Below are 23,476 nucleotides of genomic sequence, written 5' to 3' on the forward strand. Positions count from 1 at the left end.
TTTTAAAACTGTGCAAATGTAAGTACAGATTGAAAAAAATTGTTCTGTAAAACGTCAAAATTCACCACCAAAAATGTCTATGGTCGGCTGTAGACGCTACCAAATCGCAAGCAAAATATGTTTGTATCGCATGGATGAAAATTCAGCCTAATTCGCACCCAAATTCGCTCTGAAAATGTTAGGAAATTTTATGATTTGGTAAAGAAAAGGTCACGAAATTTCATTGTGGAATTTTAATAGACACCCTGTAGTATGATTAGTGTGTTGTAGTTTGTGATGTTTTCAATTTTATTTTCCTACTATCTGAATACTTTGCGGGACATTGATCTTCCAGCAGAATATGCGGGTCCCTTTAGAACTAGAACAACTCAGCATACTCTATTCAATCGCCTGGCCTACTTGGTTTCCGGACCTAAATCAATAAGGCGGCTATTGTGGGACGGCGTCTCCGACATCAATTGTCCCCTGACCGCGTCAAATTCTATATCGAAAGTGGAATACCATACACTAAAGACATTCATAACATCTGCTTGTGTGACCGCTCGGAATAGTTACGTATGCTGTTGATGGGAGTACGATGTTGTTTTGAACACACTCTATAATATGTTCGGGATCATTACCACCTATACTAACCTTATTGTGTACCAACTTTGGACCATAAACTATAAATAAACTATGCATAATAGAGATAAGTAGTAGTCCGGAATTACTACTATCTCGTCCTAAAGTCGTTTCCATCTGTATACTTAATTGCTTTTCAGAACATCACATAATAGAATAAAATCTTCTATTAGCATTAAACATACTATGTGTCAAACAAGTAAGTGTGCACATTTCTTTTGTGTACATCTGTTTGTGAGTCTCTATCCCTGCACCGACTGGAGTGGAGAATATGAGTATTAAATCAATCAAATCTGTAGTTTGATGAGAGAAGTAATGAAAGCCTGAAGTACACGCTTAAGAGGGATAGAAGTTGTAAATATAAACTATGCATAATAGAGATAAGTACTTCAACATAAAAGAGATACGAAAAATCTCTGCAACAAAGGAAAACGTGGTAGAAGTTGTTGCATAGATTGGAATTGCCTCTAAAGACATCGATGACAAAACTTTTATGGCAAAGTGGTCGTGGTCTAGTGATTCAGGCAACAGACTACCAATCTAAAGAGCTGCAGTTCCAATCCACAGAAGCAACATTTTTAATTTATAATTTTTGTTGTGCTTGATAGCTTATCACAAACGTTTCAATATTTTGCCTTAAAGTAACATTGACTCTCTATTGTTGTTGTCGATAAAATTGTGACGATGAAAATTAAGTTCGTATGATCACGAATATGGTATTGTTTAAGTTAGTCTCTTATTTTGTAGAACGCTCAAAATATTTCGAATCGGTATCTCCGAACTTTGGCATGATATGATTTTTTTTTATTTGATTTTTTCCTGTTCCGATGCTATATAAAGACAGGATCTACAGTTTAACATGAGTTCCGAACCATTCGACCATACCGGGAATTGAACCCGAGATCAGGCGCACCAACTGTAGCATAGAAACGAGTTACAGTATAGGATTTTTTCCTAAATTTAAGGGATCACTTCTTATAAACTACTTGACAGATCAAAGAGTGTTTTATGCAACTTGAAAGTCCATAAGTTGTGGTAACTTCTCAGATTTCATTTTAAATTTTCATAAGCATCGGATGATATTTCATAAGGGACCATGCAGTTACTTGAAAGTATATTTCAGATTACGTGCAGACACGAGGCAAATATAAAGTAGGTTATTATCCATTGCTTGCTGCCTCGCTTGTGTAGAGATTTCCAGTTTTCATATATATATATATATATATATATATATATATATATATATATATATATATATATATATATAACTGATAAACGTAATACAATACCTGTGATAACTATGTTAGTAAAAATAAGAAAAGTTGTAAGCTCTAATCTCTCACAGCCAAAACGTTACCGCTTTGTAATCTGCTCGGCTGACCCAAAGGGATCTGTTTCCTATATTTCAAATTATTAAGCTGTGGGGCTTGTTCTCTCGTAACTAATTGCGTAGCACATATATATCTGAGACGTCATATATTTAAATACTTGAGAAGTTCCACCACCTCCACATGACAGATCATTCTAAACTAAAATTCCAGATCGATTCCTCTTCTTATGAGAGTTATTCTCTTAAAACAGAAAATGAAATCCAAAACAGTTGAAATTTCGATTCAAATCGAAGAAATAAGCAACTTCGTAACAGTGTTAGTTGACCTGTCCTTCTTTGTAGCAACGCAGCACCAAAGTCAAACTGAAGAGAGACTTGTTGCCTGAAGTTGCTGTAAAGGGTTATTTGGAGACGTTCTTGATCACATCTATTAGTAGGGTGAAGTGGGAAATAGAAGCAAGCTTTGGTTAAATTAGAAATAAGAAAAAGAAGCTTACAATAGAATCGAACCCTCAACCTTCATGTAAGTAGACTAACTCAGTAACAATTCGCTGCTGAGATCGATACGCTACCCACATTTAGTTGTGCTGGATTACGTGTGATTGAGAGCACCGAGTTCTGAAAATCAGTGGGGATACTCGCAGAATTATTCACGACCGAGGGATCTCGGGGCATGTAATACCATTCAGGCTTAGGAAACCATTGAAAATTGACCCTTTTGAAAATGCAGTTTTAGGTATTTTCAACGATGTTCTTTTTTTCACATTGTAAATTATGAGAGTACGACGGCGTAACTAGGTAGGTTCTGAGATTCTAAGGTTCTAACCCTCGATCTACGTTTTCGTTACTCTATTCTCAACGCCAGTCATTTGTGATATAAGAAGTGTGAAAAAGTTCAGCTGTAAATAGTACGGAGAAACGCTCGTTCAATTTGTCACGGAAAACATCCTCAGCGCCACAATTCCTGAATTTTACATGTTTTCATCCCTGGTAAAGTCTGCCCAAACTTTGTACTCTATCACGAAAATTCTGGTGAGTGCTCGAGCGTCTCCGGAGTGTGATGAAAAAATGCTTTGTTCTTTGTTTTCTTTTTCAAGAAAATAACTTGTACAAGGAGAGAATCCGGTTTGAGAATTTTAGTTTCAAGCGACCTGTAAATTTTCAATTATTGAAGAAAAATTAAATCTTTATTAGGTGCATTTCTTAGTCATTTACGAGGAAGTCTAAATGAAAATTGAATGGTACTTTCAACAGCGGAACGAGAACTTTTTGTTTACACATTTAGCATTATTGCCGTAATAATTATGTAAAGGAAACATGAAACCCTAGAAACAAGAGTAAAAATAACATGATCCTTTAGTTTAAGTCCCACGCTAACTCAACTAAGGCTAAAGAAACAATAATACGTGCAAGTGACTAATGACCAATAAAAGTGATGGAATAATGTAGTGGGAGAAAACGGGAGAACATCGAGAAAACCCGCGGTTACAGTATTAAGACCACTACCAAATACATGGACGAGAAAAGTACCTCCTATACATGGTTCCAGATCAAGAGAACCCTGGTTTCAGGAATTCACAGATCACCCACATGGCTCTGAACCTTGTCAGCTGGCCATAAATCTAAGAAAACAAGAGACGAGCCTCGGTTAAATACAGAAAAAGAGATTGCCAAATGTCCCCTTTTCTCAAGATTTCTTTTAGTCTTGAATCACTCTTTGTGTTAGTGTGTTCGGTTATAATTCGCTACAATGTCAATGTTTTTCCAACCTTGGTTAAACAATAACACTCGTAATGAGCAATATTTGGACGAAAATCCGGAGCCCGGGTCTTCTTCGCCAAGAATTCCGATGAAAGAAGATAATGTTGTAGTTGGGAGGGGAGCTAAGTTGCGTAAGCAAATAGTGATGATAGTGATTTTTTTTATTTATTTATTTATTTATTTTTACGGTGTCATTGCTAATGGTGGTGTCTTAACTTTCAAAAACTTAAATAAGTTATTAACGCAGGCGACTGGTGTTAGCATTAGTACTATAAAAAGAATTTGTGGAAAAGTTGATGTGAAAAACTATTCGACACCAACAAAAAAGAAAGTTGTAAAACAAAAGCGTCAATTCGACAAAATTGACGATTTCACTCGTGATTTATTGCGACACACAGTTTTTGAATTTTATAAGGAAAGCAAATCTCCCACAACGGAAGCTCTAATTGAAGCAGTGAGACTTAAGACAGCTGACACCGAATACAAGTTTCCATACCAACGCACTACAGTTTGTCGCCTACTACGAAGTATGGGTTTTAAATATAAAACCTCGGTGAAAAAATGTATTCGTAGTGAATCACCACATGTAATTGCATGGCGATATAGATATCCTGCATAGTATCAATAATCTTCGTGCTCAGGGTTATGCAGATGTGTACCTCGACGAAACGTGGTTTGATAGTAACTCTTGTCGGATAAAAAACTGGACAGACGATTCGGACAATTGTGCTGTATAACGAGTCCTGGGAATAAAGGTGATAGACTTGTTATTCTACATTGCGGGGGGCGTTCAGATTTTATTGACGATGCGCTTCTAATAACTCACAAAACAATGGCTGATGCTCCAGCAGATTACCATGGGAGCATGAATGCAGGTATCTTTGAGAATTGGTTTGAGGAGAAACTATTGAAACGCCTTGAGACACCATCTGTAATTGTTATGAACACAATCGTGCTCTCAACCCAAAACTAACCTCTTCCTGGAAGGAAAGTCAAATTCTTAACTATATGACCTTGCATAATATCTCCATTCTAGTCCTGTTCCTATAATTCCCGTCATCCTTGAAGTTAAAGAAGAGAACACTTCTGTTACCGACAGAAAAAAGAAATATGCGGGGGACGAATTAGCTGCAAATTATGGGAATATTGTGCTACGTTTACCACCTTACCATTGTGTCCTCAACCCCATCGAAATGGTGTGGTAAGAACTGAAGGGTAGGGTTTCGTCTCAAAATTTAAGGAAACGACCAGTGGGGGAAGTAATACAACTTCTTAAGAAGTCGTGCAATCATGTGACGCCCGAAAAATGAATAAATTATATCAAAATGTAGAAAGCATTGAAGGAAGTTACGAAAACTTTCAATCTATTTTTGATGAAAGAATTGAAATCGGTGTACAAGTAACAGATTCTTCAGAAGATGAGAGTGATGATGATAGCTCATAAACAAGAAATGTTTATTACATTTTGATCACACACATACTAATGTTGAAATAATAATAATAATAATAATAATAATAATAATAATAATAATAATAATAATAATAATAATAATAATAATAATAATAATAATAATAATAATAATAATGAAGGATAGATGCTTCCTCAAACTCCAGTATATTTTAAATATCAACTTACAGATTTCAACCACAATTCCTTATTGCATCTGAAAGCATTTCTGATATATTTGGCAAAACTTCGAAATTGGTAAACGGGAGTGAGAAATAAGAATTTAGATGTACCTACTTTTACTTTCGTTTTTCATCATTTTCGTGCCGGTTAATTTGTTTGGCCACGGACTAATAGCTTGTAAGATATTGGCAATTATTAAAGTAACCGAACCGTAGGAGACTGCGATGGTCAGTGATAGACCATTTACCTCTGGTGTATAGGGTCTCTGGTTCGATCCCAGTTCTCCGGTTTCCTCCCATCTTTTTCATTCTACCATTTCATTTATTTCTCATCATCACCGCCTTCTTTAGCCTACACGGCATAAGCATGGACATAGAACTGAAATATTTCATTTCATTTTTATATAATCGAACCGTAACTCAGTTGGAAGAACGCTGGGTTCGAATTCAGGATGTTCTGACCACCTTGACTGGAGTTTTCTAGAATTTTCCTGAGTCACACCAGGTGAATGCAAGGATGATACCTTAGTTAAAGGCTCTGACTAAAATCTTCCGCATTCCTTTCCCCAGTTGGTTGCTTCTCGAGGCACGTTATCCCTGCAACGCGACGGGCTTAAGCCAAGTTACCAGCCTCCAAAGAAATTAAATTTTTAAAGAAATATATGAATTAAATAATTATTTATATTACAAAAAAAAAATTTCAACAAGTTTACTCACCACTACTCATTTCGAAAATTAAGTGTAGAAGAGCGGTAGACTGCTGTGATTTCAGTATGTTTCTCGGTGAAAATCTGTTGAATTACGACAGTATTACAGCTGTTAATTGAAGCAAGAAAGCATTCAAAGAATATACCAGATTATATATTAAGTGCATCAATTGAATGTTCTGTTGCTGCTCCAAAACGGACTACGTCACTGTGACTAATATTGTAACTTTCTATAACGATTTTTTGAATATCGTTACGTCTATTCCAGCTCTTACTTTTTTTTTCTGTTCTAACACAATGTTTCACACACGCTTTCCATAATGTTGAAAAAAAAATGTTATCCACTATCTGCCGAATTACTCGAATTACCGAGTCACTGATATTTGAGGTTTTATAATGCGAAGCAGTTCGTCGTTTTAGTGAGCTCCAAATCATTTCTATTTGATTAAACACAGAAAAATAGGGCGAGATTCTGAGTACTTAGTGCCCTTCCGACTTCGCTACAATGTCTACCACATATTTCTTTTTGACATTTGAAAGTTTGACAATATCTAACAACGTCGCTTTTGTTGGAATAGATTGAAGGACGGTAATGTTACTTTTTCTCCATGAATAAAACTATATTTGGAATTTTCTCTGACCAGTGGGAGTGGTAGCTAACGTTATTCATTACATTCACACGCTCCTCATTCCTTGCTAAATTTTTATCAGCTGTTCTTTAAACCATCTTTTGAGAATGTCGTCTGTCATATCTTGGTGGTAATCGGCAGGTGATGAAGCAATATTCTTTGCAGACAAATGTAACATCCGGGAACCCAGCTAATTTCATTGCCCGCATAAAGTCTAATTATTCATTTTCCTCTTGAAATTGCGTCAAATTATGAGATTTGTCCTTCCATCCTTCCTGCACTGTAATATGGGTATCATACTATGTTTCATCAAAGTAAATTACTTTTTTACTATATTGTTTATGGCTTGAAGATACTTATAAAGTGAAGCAACTGTCTTTGGGGATTCCATAATGATTGTTGATTCTGTAGCTTCTTGAACGAAAAACCCAAATTTTTAACAAGTAGTTTTAGAGTTTCTTTTCGGTAAGTAAACATGTAGTCCATACCTTCAGTTTTCTATTTTTAGTGTTTTTAAAAGCGTTTCTATCGTAGAAACTCAAATTCCAAATTTGAGGTATTTTTCCAAATTTCTTTCGTTTGCCTCGAGATCTAATACCACACGTAACAACACGCCTTACAGTTTTTCACTTATGCTTGTAGCCATAGCAGTTTCTTTCTACACATTACTTCACTTCTTTCCATATAACGAAATGCATTATGTATCATAAGTTTCTCACCTTTACTTATATACTTACCTATCCAATATTTTCGATGTTCATTCGAGGATTCTCCAACTTCACACACACACTATTTCGAAAATTCTATACTACAGTTTTCAGAACGGCGTAGATTTTCATGATCCGAATGATCTAGCTCAGAATTTGATGCCCACAGCCTTGACATTTTATCAAATTCTTCTCACAAATGAAAGAAAAACAATATAATAAGAAATCTTAGCAACGTTGCGTTGTGAGTAACTATATTCCATACAGGAAATAAATGAAACTGCATTGAAGCGGACACTTTTTTTTTTTTCTTTTTATCAGATGACAACCATATGTAAGCTAATTACATAGGTGTAAAGAAGGACAACTATAACTACATAGATGTTCTTTTGGATTGAGATCAGGAGACCGGACCATGCAGATAAGTTTTGCGTGTTCTTGTGGCCACACCTGGATGTCTGGATGTATACACAGCATCGTTTTCGTACATGAACACAAACTTCCCTTGGTCTGGAAAATTTGCAAGAAGGGGTGGTAGCGAGGTTCTCCAGGATACCAATATAAACTTGGCTGGTCATTCGCTTCAGGACTGGAATCAGTTCTCCTGGGCTACGGCTGCCATGTGGCCTTAGAAGTGTGCCGCAATCCGTCCAGATTGCCCTGTCTGCACTACATGTTAAGGTACATACTATATCCCTCGTAATCTATAGAATATGAATCTTCCTAATTGATTGGACAAAAATACCTTCTCATCACTCCAATTGCCTGCCGGAGTTCAGTGTTTCACTGTGCCTATTCTAATCATCTCGCCTTGTTCACCTCTCTGAGGAAGGTCTTCATGGCAGGACAGCAATTCTCAGGCAGGCTGCCCTTTACTCTTTGCCAGATAATTTCGTGGGAACAGCCGTACTCTGCAACCGTGTCGTGCAAGGCGGATTTAGTGTAGTGGATTGTTCCTCACCTCTTCTATTAGCACGTCATCACGAGCTGCAGTTGTTTCCCTAGGTCTACCTGATCTGGATGAAGATTTGGCTCATTGAATTCCAAACATTTGCGGACAGTTTATCGTTCACAACTAAGTACTCTGGTTGTATGAGATACATTCTCGCCTTCTGATAGACAACCCACAATTTCACCATGTTGAACTACTGTCAACTCCTGGCGGCCACGTACTGCTTTGCTTGTCAGAATGTATGTTTTGGACAGTATGTTGTAAACTAAATGTGTGACTTTAATGCACATGCTTCTAGGCAACAATTGTATAATCCTCCTTTCTTTTATTCCCTCAATCAGCGATGGGGATGATTTTTTTTTTTTTTTTTTTTTTTTTTTTAATAATTTAGAGGTCATATTGACAGTGCGAGTTTCCCAAAAAGACAAACTTAATTTCTGTAGGAATTTTACAGTTACTAGAGTTAGGTTAATTATTTACATGAAAATGTAGAACTCTGTAACGTACTAAAAACTTAATGTAAGAAAATGTGTCCTTACTGTACTTTTTCAGAAGTATATTTCTAGTATATTTGATATTCCTCATATAATTTTGCATTCTTCACCACAGGCATATAAGCCACTTTATGACTCTGGAAGGCCGCGAACGGCCCTAAGACCGCAAGTTCCCCACCCCTGCTCTAATAAACATTTCTGTTTCCATGATTATACAAACTTTGTTTTCATCGTCAAAATTACTAGCGGCTATATCGTCAAGGATAATGACATTTGTATTTTAGTGTAGAATAAAATATTAAAACAGGTCTATGAAGAATCGTAGAAATAATAATCTATTTAATAAAATGCTACAATAGTAGTTAAGAGCGACTGAGCTCCAACCTATAACTAAAGTTTTCAAATCTTTCATTTACGGTTATTTGTGATTTCACGTTTATAACAAAGACAAATGTTTTTAAAAAGGTGTACTTTAAATAAATTACTTAAAGAGATCTTTTTCACAAAGTTTATCCTTTTAAATTATTGTTCAAAGCCTTTGCATTTTAATAAGCCTTCTCCGAAATAAATGCAAATGAATTGTACTGCCATCTCTGGATTTTTTTTTTAAATTTACGTTTCTGGACGTTTATATGTTTGTGGCAAATCCTTTCGACAGTGAGATCTCGGAAACTACAGGCTCTAGAAAGATGACGTTTTCACTGGTCGATTGCAAATTTTGCGTAGATTGTCCAGTTCTAACTCAATATTTAAAAAAACATGGCCATTATTTATTTATTACATTTTTACGGGTACACTGGAAATGTTGAAATTAAAAAAAAAAAAAAAAAAAAAACGAAATCATCATATCCTACCTATTATACATTCCAACACCATATAATTGTATATAGGGGCTGCATATCTCTCAGGTGTTTGTTTCATGGCCAAGTTATAATGAAAAACGAAGGTTAACCATTTCTTCAGTCTAAGATGAATCTTTATTTTTGAAGTGTTTTGCCCAATGAACACCATATATAACTGACATTATAATTAATTCTGTATGTAATGTATTTGCTTATTACATACTGCATGCAAGAATAAAGAATACACTTATCATACATGAATTAGAAACTTCAACCGGAAGTAGGATCAAATCTTGCAAACGGTCCCAGATATTGAAAAAATAATCGAAAATAATCTCCCTTTTATAGTATCCTTTACGATTTCTTTTTTATCACGACGTCTTTAACTTTTGTCTGTAAAGGGACAGGTACAGATGTTGTGAGAAATGGCAAGGAGATTCATGTTCATATGCGAATGATGCGCTGTGTAGAGAGCGCAGGTTCAGCTAGTAGTAATAATAATAATAATAATAATAATAATAATAATAATAATAATAATAATAATAATAATAATAAAACATCACTTTGAGTCATTTCGAACCATGGTCCTTTAATTTGTAGTCTACTATCTTAACTATTAGACCACGAGCAATTCGTCCTGAATACGTTGTCATTGGTGTATTGACTGCAATTGAATTCTGTGTTTCTCACTTTGAATCTATCTTTCTTCCTTTTTTCTTTTTTTTTAATAGATATTTCTTTAACATATTTCTTATGCTTATGTCATTTACGTACACCATGCATTATTTGTATTTACAGCTATCTGATCTCTTATCTACTTTCGTTGGTTCTTTCTACAAAACTATAGCTTTGTCTGATATAATTCTCATATTCTTCATACTAGCCGGTGTAGGAATGCCAAACTCACAGATGTACATTAACTTGTTTGACATAGTATCCATTATGTACACTGTAGAGGATATCATACTATAAATGAAATATCAGTTCGTAAGAAACTTTTTTCGATATTGAACAAACTCTTTCACACTATGAAAAGGCACATAAATTATTTTGTTTTACAATTTAAAAATTTTTGATAGGTAAATCTTACATCTAGAATGATATATTATCTTCAGTTTTCAGTGGTCTTTTAAATAATGTAACATATATTTAGTAAATTGAGCATTTCGCCATGAAATACACTTAAATACTTGCATCAGGATGTATCTGGCGTGATCTACTTTAACACAAAGTATATGTCAACTGAATTCCGATTATCATACGCATTTCTTGGTTTTCTTCTTTAGTGAGAATAAGCGAGAAGTAACAAACTGAAGAACGAACTGAACGAACGACGTAACGAAGGAGGAGGACTGGACAAGCGAGAAATAAAAGATAAAATAAAACTTTGTTTTTAAGCAGCATTGAGAAAGATTGGCGAGTATAAACTTCAGATCCATCGATCAATATGCACGACATCATTTACAAAAGGTTACATATAGCTTTTCAATTTACAAGAAGCCACTTTCCATACAATAATGAAAGTGAAGAGACAATTTTAGGATTTAAGGTGAAAAATTCTCATCGCTCCCCCTCCCCCTCTACCGATATGTTAGCAAGCTTCTCAATAACCGTTTCCAAGCTCAATAATTGAATCAGAGGAAGTTTCTCGTTACACAAACCATAAATCACTCCATTTTATGCGAATTAGGTCATCAAAATCGAGACTGAGAAAAATGCACAACTGGACCGTAAATCGAACCCAGGTCTCTAGTGGCTTACTGTGTTGAGTAACGACTGGTCTATCCTATACGTTCATCGAACATCCTTACACTATCACTCTTGAAATCGTACATTTTTTTCACTCTTTGTATATTATTGAATTTACACCTTCAGAGAAATTAGAGTAATACAAACCAGTATCCATTTGTCGTAAAAAAATTTTTAAACTAAGTAAATAAAAATAAAATAACATAAATAATAAATGTATATCCCTGGCTAAATTTACTTTTAATTCAAAGAATAAAGTATTCCATTTGACTGCCCTATCGACACTAATCATTTCTTCTTCTTTCTTCTTCTTCGGTGGTGATTCGAACAATCCAGATGAAGTGGTTTCGTAACCTCCACTCATCTTATCTCACCTGAAAAGTCCAACATCAGTTTTTCTTCTGAATTAAGAAATATTCTTTTTCCACATTTTAAAATAAGTAGGCCCAATTAATATAGTTATAGTCAGAGTTGGCTGGTTTAAACTAGCTGTTTTTTTTTTTTTTTTTTTGTTGTTTTTTTTTAACCAAAAAACGAAACATGTTCGTAAAAGTGTAAGTATTCGTAAAAGCTTCATGAACACACATTTGTAGGTTATCACGTTTCACTCCCATATATTATTCGTATTATATTCAGACCTAAATTCCCCATTCATTACTCAAAGAGATTATACTACAAAAGTAACGTTAAAAAATAAATAAATAAATAAATAAGTTTATGAATGTTTCTTTTGTGATTTTTTTTTTTATTGTTTGTTATTGTTATGCAATTGCAATCAAAGGAAAATTCTAAATATTGTTTCGTTTTAATAATGTTTACTATTAATAAAATAGATCGAAATGCCGTACTTTTGGGGGGAGGGGTCATACAAACCCCACGAGAGGCATTTATTGAAATCAGAAGTGTCTTTGGTATATATTTATGTATAAATAGGTCAGAGCCAAAGTAGACTCAAATAATTCATGTCTTCATTCACTTTTCTTACTGATACTCAAATTAAGTCGTTGTATTTCTTTAACTTGGACTAATAAAAGTTGTAGTGAACTAACTTGGACTAAATTAGTTCTTCTGTACTCTGCAGTACTTTGAAATTGTCCATATATAATTCTGTAAATTGTTTCACTTGTGAAATTGTTTATCTTTTTGTACTTCTGAAATGACTCTTGACAAGTATATTATCAAGTATGTTAAAATCAGTAAAACGTATTTTTATCAGGAGTCCTTCGTAAGTCGTTAGACGTACCGCATTTGTGGCCAATTAGTCCCGGTTTCGAGTTCAAATGGAAAAGAATTTCTCACGGAATGTAAGCCGAGAAGCGGTTTGGATTCCGCTTTAAGCTTATGTGACCCCTTCCAGCATAACCCTGTTGTTACGAAATAACACTAAGGCGAAACAAATTTATTTCTGTTTATATGTTATATAAATACATAGAGCAAATTATTTAAACCAAAAAAAAAAAAAAACTGGTTTAAACAAAACAAAGGTGTTTTTTTGTTTTTTCAATAAAAACCATGGTTTTTGCCAACCCTGGTTCTAGTAGTACGTATGTACTGTAATATGATCTGTTTAGTACATTAAGTAGATTTCATTTACCCAAATCTGATTTTATACTATTATCATATCTTTTCTTTGACTCTTATTTAAATGATAATAAAACACTTCTGGAATACATACATTCTGAACTAAACTCTTTCGTTAGAATTGAATCCTAATTTGATTAACGTTCGCCTGACTTGTTTCTTTCTTGTCAATAAAGAAAGGAATCCAGAATTAAGTTAAACACGTTGAGCACTGCAGTGAATTGTTCTTAAAATGGGCCGCTGTATAATTTTGTAGATGAAAAAATAAATAAATAAATAAAATGCAATGTTACTGAACCGTTAGCAGAAAACCCTTCGAAGCGGCGGCGTCGGTCCCTTCTAATGGGGAAGTCTCAACAAGATCGAACTTACGACTTCCTAAGAAAGAACGAAACAGAGTAGACATATCGGTCCCATGGGACCGACGTGGTCCGTTGGGGCGTACACGACGCTTAATGTGTTAAAGAGGCCAGTAGAGCACCATAGTACCTTAATCGTTTTAATATTATTATTGTGCAAGTTGTAATATTTTGTTTCAGCTTCAATATTTGATGGCAGCATGAAGCAGAATATCAAAAGATATCAATGCTTCCCATCTAACAATAGCTTAAGATATTTTTATGAAGGAACACGAATAGAAACGGTACTAATAATGTTTTTCTTATTTCTCTGTTGTAGACCAAGTGCTATAATGGTGTATAATTGTACATCTGGACTTCAAAAGCCTATAACCTGGAAAGAATTTACTGGGAACTGTTTCCATTTTCTGTTTAAGCATCCTGTTGGTGATGTAATGTGGTACCCTGGTGGCAAATGTCGTTCAAGTAGGCTAATTAACAGCATATATACTATTACTCTCCACTTTCTACCTGCTTATGTAATTGATATATTTTCTCGTCTTGTTGGAAGAAAACCTACGTAAGTATGTTTTAATTCTAAATAACATATAGTTGAATTTTTTGTTTCCGATTTTTTTTTTTTCCTGGTGGATGGAACAAAACCTTTTCTCAACAAAATGGCATAATATATATTTTTCGGTCTAACGGATCTCCACATGGTATTGGCTGCCATTTTAATTTGACAAATGCACACAAAAGACTTCATAAAGCATACCATCTTTCTCTTACTTCTTTCTGAAATTCTGTAATATGTAACCACATAGAAGGAAACCACAAGAATGATATAAAGTGTTTAAATGTTATCCTTCTACCGGAGTTATCGTATGCAACATAAATGAATAAAGTATTTGCAATGTATCTGCATACAGCAGTTTTGATATTGGGTAATCAACGTATAGAAGCGAACACAAAATGCTTCATCTTGGTAGAATATGCTAGTGTGCCACTTTTTGGTTTTTAAAATGTGGATTATCATGTATTAAGATTTTATTTAATTGCTATTTTTAACTTACGTAGGCGCTTTTATTTCCCAAACGATGCCCTGCAAGCAGCATGTAATGCGCCGCTATTTTATACTGCTCCTCATTACATCACAGGATATTTTGGAAGGTGGTAATTTGCATTCTGGTCTGTATCTGAAGATTTAAATCTAAATGACAACTAAATTTTTCAAATCGAATTTAATAGAAAAAAAGACATTTTAAGAAAGTTTCAAGAAGATTAAGTGTGTTTAAATTAAATAAATATATATCTGTACGTTTCTGTGTAATAAACCCTGTTTAAGAGAGATTTGAAGCAGTAAACTACGACAGGTAATATCTAGATATATATATAATTGTCTGATTTTGTGGTAGAAGCAAGAAGTAATTAAAAATCAGTCACTAATTTCACGATTTAGGTCGGGAGAGACTTTCTCTCTCTCCCTAAAGCATCTACCACCTGAAATATGAAAATAAATATAACTAAACTTCGTAAATTTTACATCTACATCAAATCTTAACATTCTGAATCCTAAATATGTTGAATATGCAATAAAACGACAATGGAATTCCAATAGATTTTATTGAATATCAAGATAGGAACAAAGAGTTGGAATTTTGATATATAAGCAAGTTATTAATCGCCAATTCACCAAAGAGATACTCAGTTACTGATTTAGTAAAACGTCGACTAACCTGCAATTAAGAAAAAAGGATATTGGTTAATATTGTGAGAAAAAGAATAATTATAAACATAAATTAAATAAGATAAAGAGAGAGTAAATATAATTAATATAAATGAAAAAGGAAAAATAAAATGTATTTATAATAAAGAAATATATTAAGTAAAAGTAGGATGTCGTGTATACTTACCATTTATGCAATGAGATCTTCAATGGACACGTCATAGGAACTCTGCTCCAAAATCTGAAAGAAAGAAGAAACATAAATAGATAAGTAAATAAATACATAAAATAATGGATTTTTGCTGCTAAACAACTGAATTAAAATGCTACCTGATAGATAATGCTACTATATTCTATGCCGAACAAAATAATCTAAAAGCACTTAAATAATCGAAGAAGGAGAAATAATCAAAAGTTAATCAATTGTAATCTACTGTTCTTATCGATTGCTTAGCAATTTATGTAAATTCTATCAAATCGTTTTGTTGTTGATTATAAAGTGATATTATACTCAACTATAAATACATTTCAAAATTTTATTTCTAGCATATGATATAGTGACATATACTGGTGTTCAAACTAAATTCGATTCTTACCTGATTCTCACCTTAAGCTGTATTTTTTATATACTCCCTCTTCTCTCACGAAGAATCTGGTTTCCTTCTGATAGACATTTTCCCAAACCATTATGCGCGAGGGTGGCGACCGTTGCCACAGGCCAAACCTTGGCTCAGTTCTCACGAGGAAATTTTTCGATGTCTCATCGCAGGACTGTGTCCATAACTGAAGAAATAATCTAGCTGGAAGAACCAGTCAACTTTCTAGGTATCATCGTATTGCAAAGAAAATTGGATCCAATGTAACATCTAAAGACGTCTGTATGCATATGAACATGACAGCAATTAATAGTTACGAAAAAGTTTGCATACCAACTTTATTCTAAATTATAACACCGTAGTATAGTACAGAGAGGGCATATCAAGCGGTGGAGGCAAATCTAATGCAAACTGTTTAAGAACTGACCAGCTAACCCCATGTCACCTATTTGACTGTTCATCGTCATCTGCAGGACCTTGGGTACGTGTCAAAGCTCATTAAATGAGTACCCGTTCGTTAACACGTCAAGAGAAGTGACAGTAAGTGGATACCTGTAGATCTCTGCTCACCCGTCAGAAACGTGCCCATTTCCGGACAGAATGGTAACAGGGAATGAAAAGTGAGTCTTCCAACATAATATTACACGCAAACATCATTGTTACCTAAAACGGTGGGAGGGAGGAGGAGAGTGAGAAGAAGCATGAACGACTACGGATTGCATTGTTGGAGAAACATTTTGCTCTGGTTCATTGCAAGGGTCTGCTCATCGACGATAATAACGCGCCCTATACACAGCAAGAAGGATATGTGCTAAGGTTGAGGAATGGCTGGAAGAAAATCCTCCACTCGGCGTTTTTCGCCAGATTTTGCACCACCAAACTACTGTCTTTTTCGCAGGCTGCAAAACCATCTTTCGGGGAAAACGCTGCAAGATTAGGATGATGTGCAATGAACAAAACCAATTCTTGTTTTTTTGCCTACACAACTAGTAAATTTTTTAGCGGGGTAGTTAACAACAGATTGACAGGTACAGCGTGTTGTGAAGACTATTTTCCTGACTCACGGTAGTGTTCCAAATGGGTTCTTTTCGATCACGATGCAAAAATACAACATTACTTATGAGATGACCCCCTACTATCTCGATTAATGGAAATAAATAAATCTATAATTGCAAACTTTCTTTTGTAGATTTGTTTTTTATGTGAAGACATAATCTTCATAAAAGATGTAATATAAAATTTGATCTGTTTCTTTCCTGTGCAAGGAAAGAAGATACATGAAGAAGTTGTGCATGAATAAAAATGTATTTACAGTCTCATTGCAAGAAATCTTGAAAATTTTGAAGAAATAAGTAAACAACAAAGACTGTAAATTCGTAAATTTTTGAAAGTAAACCTTCCGGTAGAAATGTCGTTTACGTAGTTTCTTTCCTTATCTCTACTTATGGGTAAGAGTTAGTTGGTGCAATTCCCCCAGTCACTAGTAGTAACTTTGTTGCTGTTTACATTTTTTTTTAATAAAGTAGAGGAATAAGTGGTACTTACTATTTAAACCACATAGTTTAAGTTTGAAGAACCGAAGCGACTTGCCTTAAATGTATGTCATGTTTTACAAACAATGAAAGAAAGTTAGGTCATGAGTAAATGAGATATGAAAGAAATATAGATACTCTTATGTGGTAAAACATAAGCAGTGATCAAGTCGGTATTGTTGAATAAAAGACTAGGAAAATCTTCTCATTGTTAGTCTACGAAATGCCGAATTATAGAGCAGTGAGAGATTGACAGTAAGTTGTTCCATTATTATATCCTTATAGAAGTAAGTTTGGATCGTCCATAACAGTGATGGCCAGATGAAAGATGTATGGTTTATTCCTTTACAAAAATAATAATAATAATAATAATAAATAAATAAATAAATAAAACGTAACATGAAGTGTGTTATTGGCTTCCATAATATCTGAATCGAGACTTGATTTTTAACTGTGAAGATATTTTCTTAATTTTCTGTTTACCAAGTCCGTTCTGCAAGGTAAATCCATTAATATCGGAGCGTTTTTAGGAAAATGCATATTCTTATAGATACTTCCAATCTTAGTACTACCTTAGACTCTATTTGACCTAGACACATGAAACAAAAAACAATATATGGGCAATACAGCAAAAATTTAGAAAATGTATGACTTTCGCATATCCACCTGGCGTTGGGAATGTGACGATCCTATTGCCCAGTTCTTCGAAATTGCAGTTACTGATATTCCAGGTTGGGAGTTGGAGGCCTCATCACGTATCCCACAAAACCCCTACTCCGAAGATCAGCTCGATCATTAATCTTCCGCAGGAGAATTATATTACTGTACAATATGACGCCTCGGATGAAGCCGGCTTGATTTTCTCTTGTGACCTTGCTCTGACAATTGCGGATCCTCTGATGTGACCTGGCAGCAATTTATGGTCTGCGATTTGGTTTATGGCCGGATTCCCATCCTTTAATTATTTTGACCTGGCTCTGGCTCTTGGGTCTGAGTTTAATTGTTCTGGGTTCTTGTGACGGCGAAGTGAAGCTTGTTGGCTCCTAGCTGTACTTGATGGAGTGATGCACTGAAAGGGATACGGCATGTTAATTCTCCAATGAAACCTAGCCTCGTCAGGAGGAACGAATTCTAACTTGACTTCGCATTTGACATTCACACTTTACACATGGATTCTTACTTCGTGGTGAAAACTCACAATTGAGTGCGGTCTGTGGAGGTAGACAAAGTTTTCAACATTTGCTTGTAGATTGTCCTTCTCATGCTCAGCTTCGAGCTAACTTTGCCCTACAAGCAGACACACCAACCTTGCTCGGAGATTTCCCCCGAGTGATCTCTGAATTTTTGTTTCTTCACCTGTATGTTCTACCCACGTTGTGATTCATACTTAACTCATTTCTTGCTTCCTTCTATGTATTTGTTCCCTGTCTATTGTCACCAAACGCATTTTTTGTTTCCATTTCAATTGGCGATGCTGACAAGTATTAACTTCTTTTATCTTTCACTAACTTGGTCCTTTCTTTACGCTTGCTGCATAGTCCTGGCAAAAGAAGATTAATATCCCACTATGTTAGTAATTTTACTCTAGTCCTTTTATCACTGTGTTTGCATGTTTTCTATCTTGTATTTTCTTTCGTGACAGACTTATTGTTGAATTTTAGTTATTGGCGGGTGCAAAAAGACTTTGCAGTATAACGTACCTACTCCCAATCTATCATTCTTACGCATATTCAGCGACTACTTATCTTTGGAGGAGGGTAGAAAATATCCCCAAGTTTGATTCGTATTTTGTTCCGGCCTGCGGTATGTTAGAAATTCACCATCACTGTTTTATAATACAATTGTGCAGACGATTCACTTTCACTGAGCTTTAGGTTCGTTCGGCAGATAATAACTTAATATATACCAATATATTTATATATATATTCTACTAATTAGTCTTTTAAAAGCTTCTTCATTGCTACATGCTTCCTTTTCATTGTATAGAGATGCCAAGTGTTACGGATTTTCCGCAGTTATTACTGATTTCTGCTTTCTGTTATGGTATTACGAATGTGACAAAAATTGCTACGGCAAATGCGAAGTTTGAATTGCATAACTACTCTATGCGAGATAAGTCAATTTTATTTCAATGTAAGGAAACTTTACAAACCAGTCTGTGACTATATTCTCACGAAAATGCCCATCAGAAGTGAATTTCTGAACATGCGGAGGTAGTTCTTTGAGAAGAGTGCTTTCATTTTCTTCTGTCGAGTAACATTGGGTAAGATGTCGTACTTTTTATTTTATTTATGTTATTGTATATTTATTTATTTTAATCTTTAGTTTCCTTCGTAAAATTGTAATTTGTATGCCTTTCATGTGTTGTAACATCCAGTTTATGCTGTTCAATCTGGTGAACGCTTGAGTAACGCGATCAGAATTAAATTAGATACTAATAATCCTCCTCAAAATTTGGCATCTCTAATTATATAATACTTTTCGATTCCTTCTATCGTTTGTGGCCCCGTGTAGCGTAGTCGTTAACGCTTTCGCCTTCGGTGCGAGGGTCCCGGGTTCGGTTCCCGACACGGGCACTGGGTCGAAAAAGTGTAAAACGCTTTTTTCAGGCCAGCCATCCTGGGTTTTCCTCATTCACACGAGGCAAATGCCGGGGTTGTACCTAACATATAGGTCCCAGGCCGCTTCCTTCCTTCCCTTTCCCCGGATTGTGTGCACGCCGAGGGACGTCATTCCTCAAAACGTGACGGGCTGACATAGCCTTTGATGCCGAAAGCCCAGAAATATAAAATCCTAAATCCTATCCTTTCATATAGTCGCATATCTTATTTAGAGAAAATACATCTGTTACTCATTCTATCTTAAACTTATATGTACTATTCATAATAATATTTTATGTACGCTATTTGTTGTATTTATATACTTCATATATTATTTTTTGCAACAATGGTCTAGAAGCTTGTACGTACCAAATTTGATGCTTACGTATGAGTAAGCGTTCAAGAGACAAAATAATAGTTAAATTTCCCATTTATTAAACAGTTCTGCATTTCTTGCTCCACATTCACAAATACTGTTAATTCCTTGCAGTTAGGCTTAATGGAAGATAACCTATAATCATCTTAATAAAATGTACTGCCAAGTGGTGTAAGAATTATCGAAATGTAAGTTTCAGAAATTACCTCGAACAAACACGCAATCAAATCACAGGCACTTCCTTTTCAAATCTTTGCTGTTTGGTCAGAAGGGGAGTATATACATATATGAGAGTTTTGCTGTCGCTAATTACTGGTATAAGACACGAAAGCTTAATAAATTAGGAGTAGAGGAGCTAGACGTAATAGCAAGAAATGCTTCCCAACTGTAAAACAATTAGAAAATCTGAAAAGTACGTCTTGTAGTTAGTAGATATACGTCTTGAATAACTTACACTAAAAATACAAATCACTAAGCAAAGCAAAGTTTATTTATAAAATAATAAATCTGTGACAGTTTCGCCAACTAACTGAACATACACTGAACAGTGTCTGATGAAGTCAATATGTTCAGTTAGTTGGCGAAACTGTCACAGATTTATTATTTTATAAATAAACGTTGCTTTGCTCAGTGATTTGTATTTTTAGTGTAAGTTATTCAATATAGCAAAGCTAGTAAGAATCAGGTAGACACCTTCTGAAGTCTTGATTTTTACCGAATGATCATAAATACCGAAATTGTAGCTTTAAAGATGATAAATACCGAAATTACAGTTGCAAATAACCATAATTACCGTAGTTGTGGCTCTAGTGATCACATTACCGAAATTGTAGCTTCAAATGACAATAAATACGAGAGTGGTAGTTGCTCGTTATTTATGACCATTAACAACTGCAGCTGTAGGAGGAGTTAAACATATACTTTTGGCTTAGTAGATCGAAATTTCAGATAGTGAAGCTTAATTCAGGTAGATTAATACTTCAGCTAGTGTAAAACTACACCCAGGAATTCTATCATTCTACTTACAGATTTCTGTAATTCCTGAGTTATCTGTACTACCGAGCTTTCACTCTCCCTTATAGTCTTGGTCACGGAGAATAGAAACAGGGAGAAGAAAACCTTTTTTTTTTTTTTTTTCTTGTTTTATCCTCCGTGACCAATACTGCAAGGGAGAGTTGAAAGCTTGGAAGAACACATAAATAATTTTATAATAAATAATTTTATTTATTTATTTATTTATTTATTTGTCATCAACACAAATAAACCCAATTATAGTGTTGGTGTATTACATAATACATTTACAGTAGTTTTCTTAAACATAGACTTCATATTACATATGTCAATTTCTTTCTTTTCGATATATATTTTGTTATAAGTAGAGCACATTCTCCACATTGGTGATTTCAATAATACGTTGGTCCTTGCTTTTTGCAATAGAACTGGCCAGAGTTATCAAAGCGAGTTTTAAGTGTCGGGACATGAAAATTTAGTGTTGACTTGAAATCCGTATAATTAAACTCGTTTTATACTATTTTATGGAGAAAAATTAGATCTATCACATTTCGCCTTTGTTCAAGTGTAGGGATACAGAAGTTGTCTATTAATGTTAGATATTTTTCATAAGATGGATAGATTCCAGTTTTCTTGTACGTCAAGTATTTGATAATATTCAGGAATTACAGAAATTTGTAAGTCGATTCATATTTGTTTCACAATGGTTGGTCAACACTGAAAAATGTGTCCACACTGGGTATCGGACCAGAGTAAAAGGTGCGTGTGTTAATCATCATCGGTAGCATAGGAGCATTAACATATGCATTAAAAAAAAAAAAAAAAAAAAAAAAAAAAAAAAAAAAAAAAAAAAATCTGGACCCTAATTATGATCCTTATGAAAATGTATATTTTGAGGGTTAATGGATATTCTGAGGGTATTCAGTATGTCATGAATAACATACTGAATCGGTTTCATGTGTATTTGACATCACTTTTGAAAGTATTTTTTCGTACCCTCTGGAATACTCTATTCTAGCATTAGAAAATAACACTGTTCATGAAGATACTGATTTCACTTCATGAATACTTTTCGACAATTGTTGAAAGTTAAGCGTCAGGAAACGTGTTAAGAAAACAACTTCTTTAAGTTCTGTACCAGGCGAAACCGAAGAAAGGAATAAAGAGGAATTGGATAAGAAGTTAACCATCTAACCATAAGATGAGGGAAATCAAGTTAATCAACCAGTTCATGTGTGGGATCAGCAAACCTTTACTAAATATGAATGGTCCGAACATTCTGTACAAATATTGTCCAGTTACTTTCATTAATGTTGAGTAATTTTCTTGACAGTAGACGAAGTTTGACACTAGAAAAATCTTGAAAAACTCCTAGTAGTGTGCTATGGAAATTCATTTTGCTCACAGTAAAAGTCGTAAACAGATGAATCTGAAGTAAGTAAGTTGTTTTCAAGTACATATCACGTATTTTAAAATTTCTTCGTATATATTTGCATGCATTTTTTCAGGATTTTTCTTGCATATAGTAAATCATAATGGTATGGTAGTGGTAAATCATAGTAGTATATCATAGTGGTAAATAGAGTTTGAGATTTTTACATGTCTTATTGTAGAATTAAATATAATGCTTCCTAAAGCACTGATTTACGTGTAATTTTTTTCCTTACAGAATGGTTTCTTTGCAACACAAACTACATAAAGCTGTTCAGTGCCTTCAGTACTTTACCACTCATCAATGGAGGTTCACTAGTGAAAATGTCCAGCAATTGTTTCAACTGTTAAGCACAGAAGACAAGCAGATGTTTTCATTTGACATCACAGACATCCACTGGCCAACTTACATTGAGCATTATATTCTTGGTATCAGACATTTCATGTTCAAAGAGCATCCTAGTTCCCTGCCCAAATCACGAAAACATCTGTGCAAGTAAGCTTTCCTTTTTTTAACTTTTTAAATTATTATTAATTAGGGAGACAGTATGCACTAATTGTGTATCCTTAGAATAGTTGCAAAAGAATATATGGCAGAACTTTTAAAAGCGGTATCATAGCGCTACACAAAATCATACAAATACGATGCAAACGGAAAATGCGATACAACTCATGAGATAGAACGATTCTGTTTCGACCTCACATATCCGTAAAATAAGCGGTAAATATCCCCTCAAAACTTCTGTATTTTCCTTTAGATGCATTCTAAGTTCTCAGCAAACAAATCGATTAATCCAATACAGACTGCTCATCATATTACTAGAGACTGGCATTAGAATATACGGCAAAGAGACTATGTGCACT

At 34.5% G+C, this 23,476-nt stretch overlaps 1 protein-coding gene across 10 annotated transcripts in view; it reads left to right on the plus strand.

Moving 5' to 3' along the window:
* The window catches only part of LOC145662670 (putative fatty acyl-CoA reductase CG5065), a 323,802-nt gene that overhangs the window by 287,746 nt on the left and 12,580 nt on the right, over window positions 1-23,476 (plus strand). For all 10 annotated transcript variants that reach the window (XM_081728473.1, XM_081728475.1, XM_081728474.1 and 7 more), the window contains 2 exons: window positions 13,681-13,920; window positions 22,851-23,108. In XM_081728473.1, coding sequence (XP_081584599.1) covers window positions 13,681-13,920; window positions 22,851-23,108 — 498 coding nt within the window. The remainder of the gene's footprint in view (window positions 1-13,680; window positions 13,921-22,850; window positions 23,109-23,476) is intronic.

The sequence above is a fragment of the Thermobia domestica genome, chromosome 10, assembly GCF_964235325.1.
Source record: "Thermobia domestica chromosome 10, izTheDome1.hap1.1, whole genome shotgun sequence".
NCBI lineage: Eukaryota > Metazoa > Arthropoda > Insecta > Zygentoma > Lepismatidae > Thermobia > Thermobia domestica.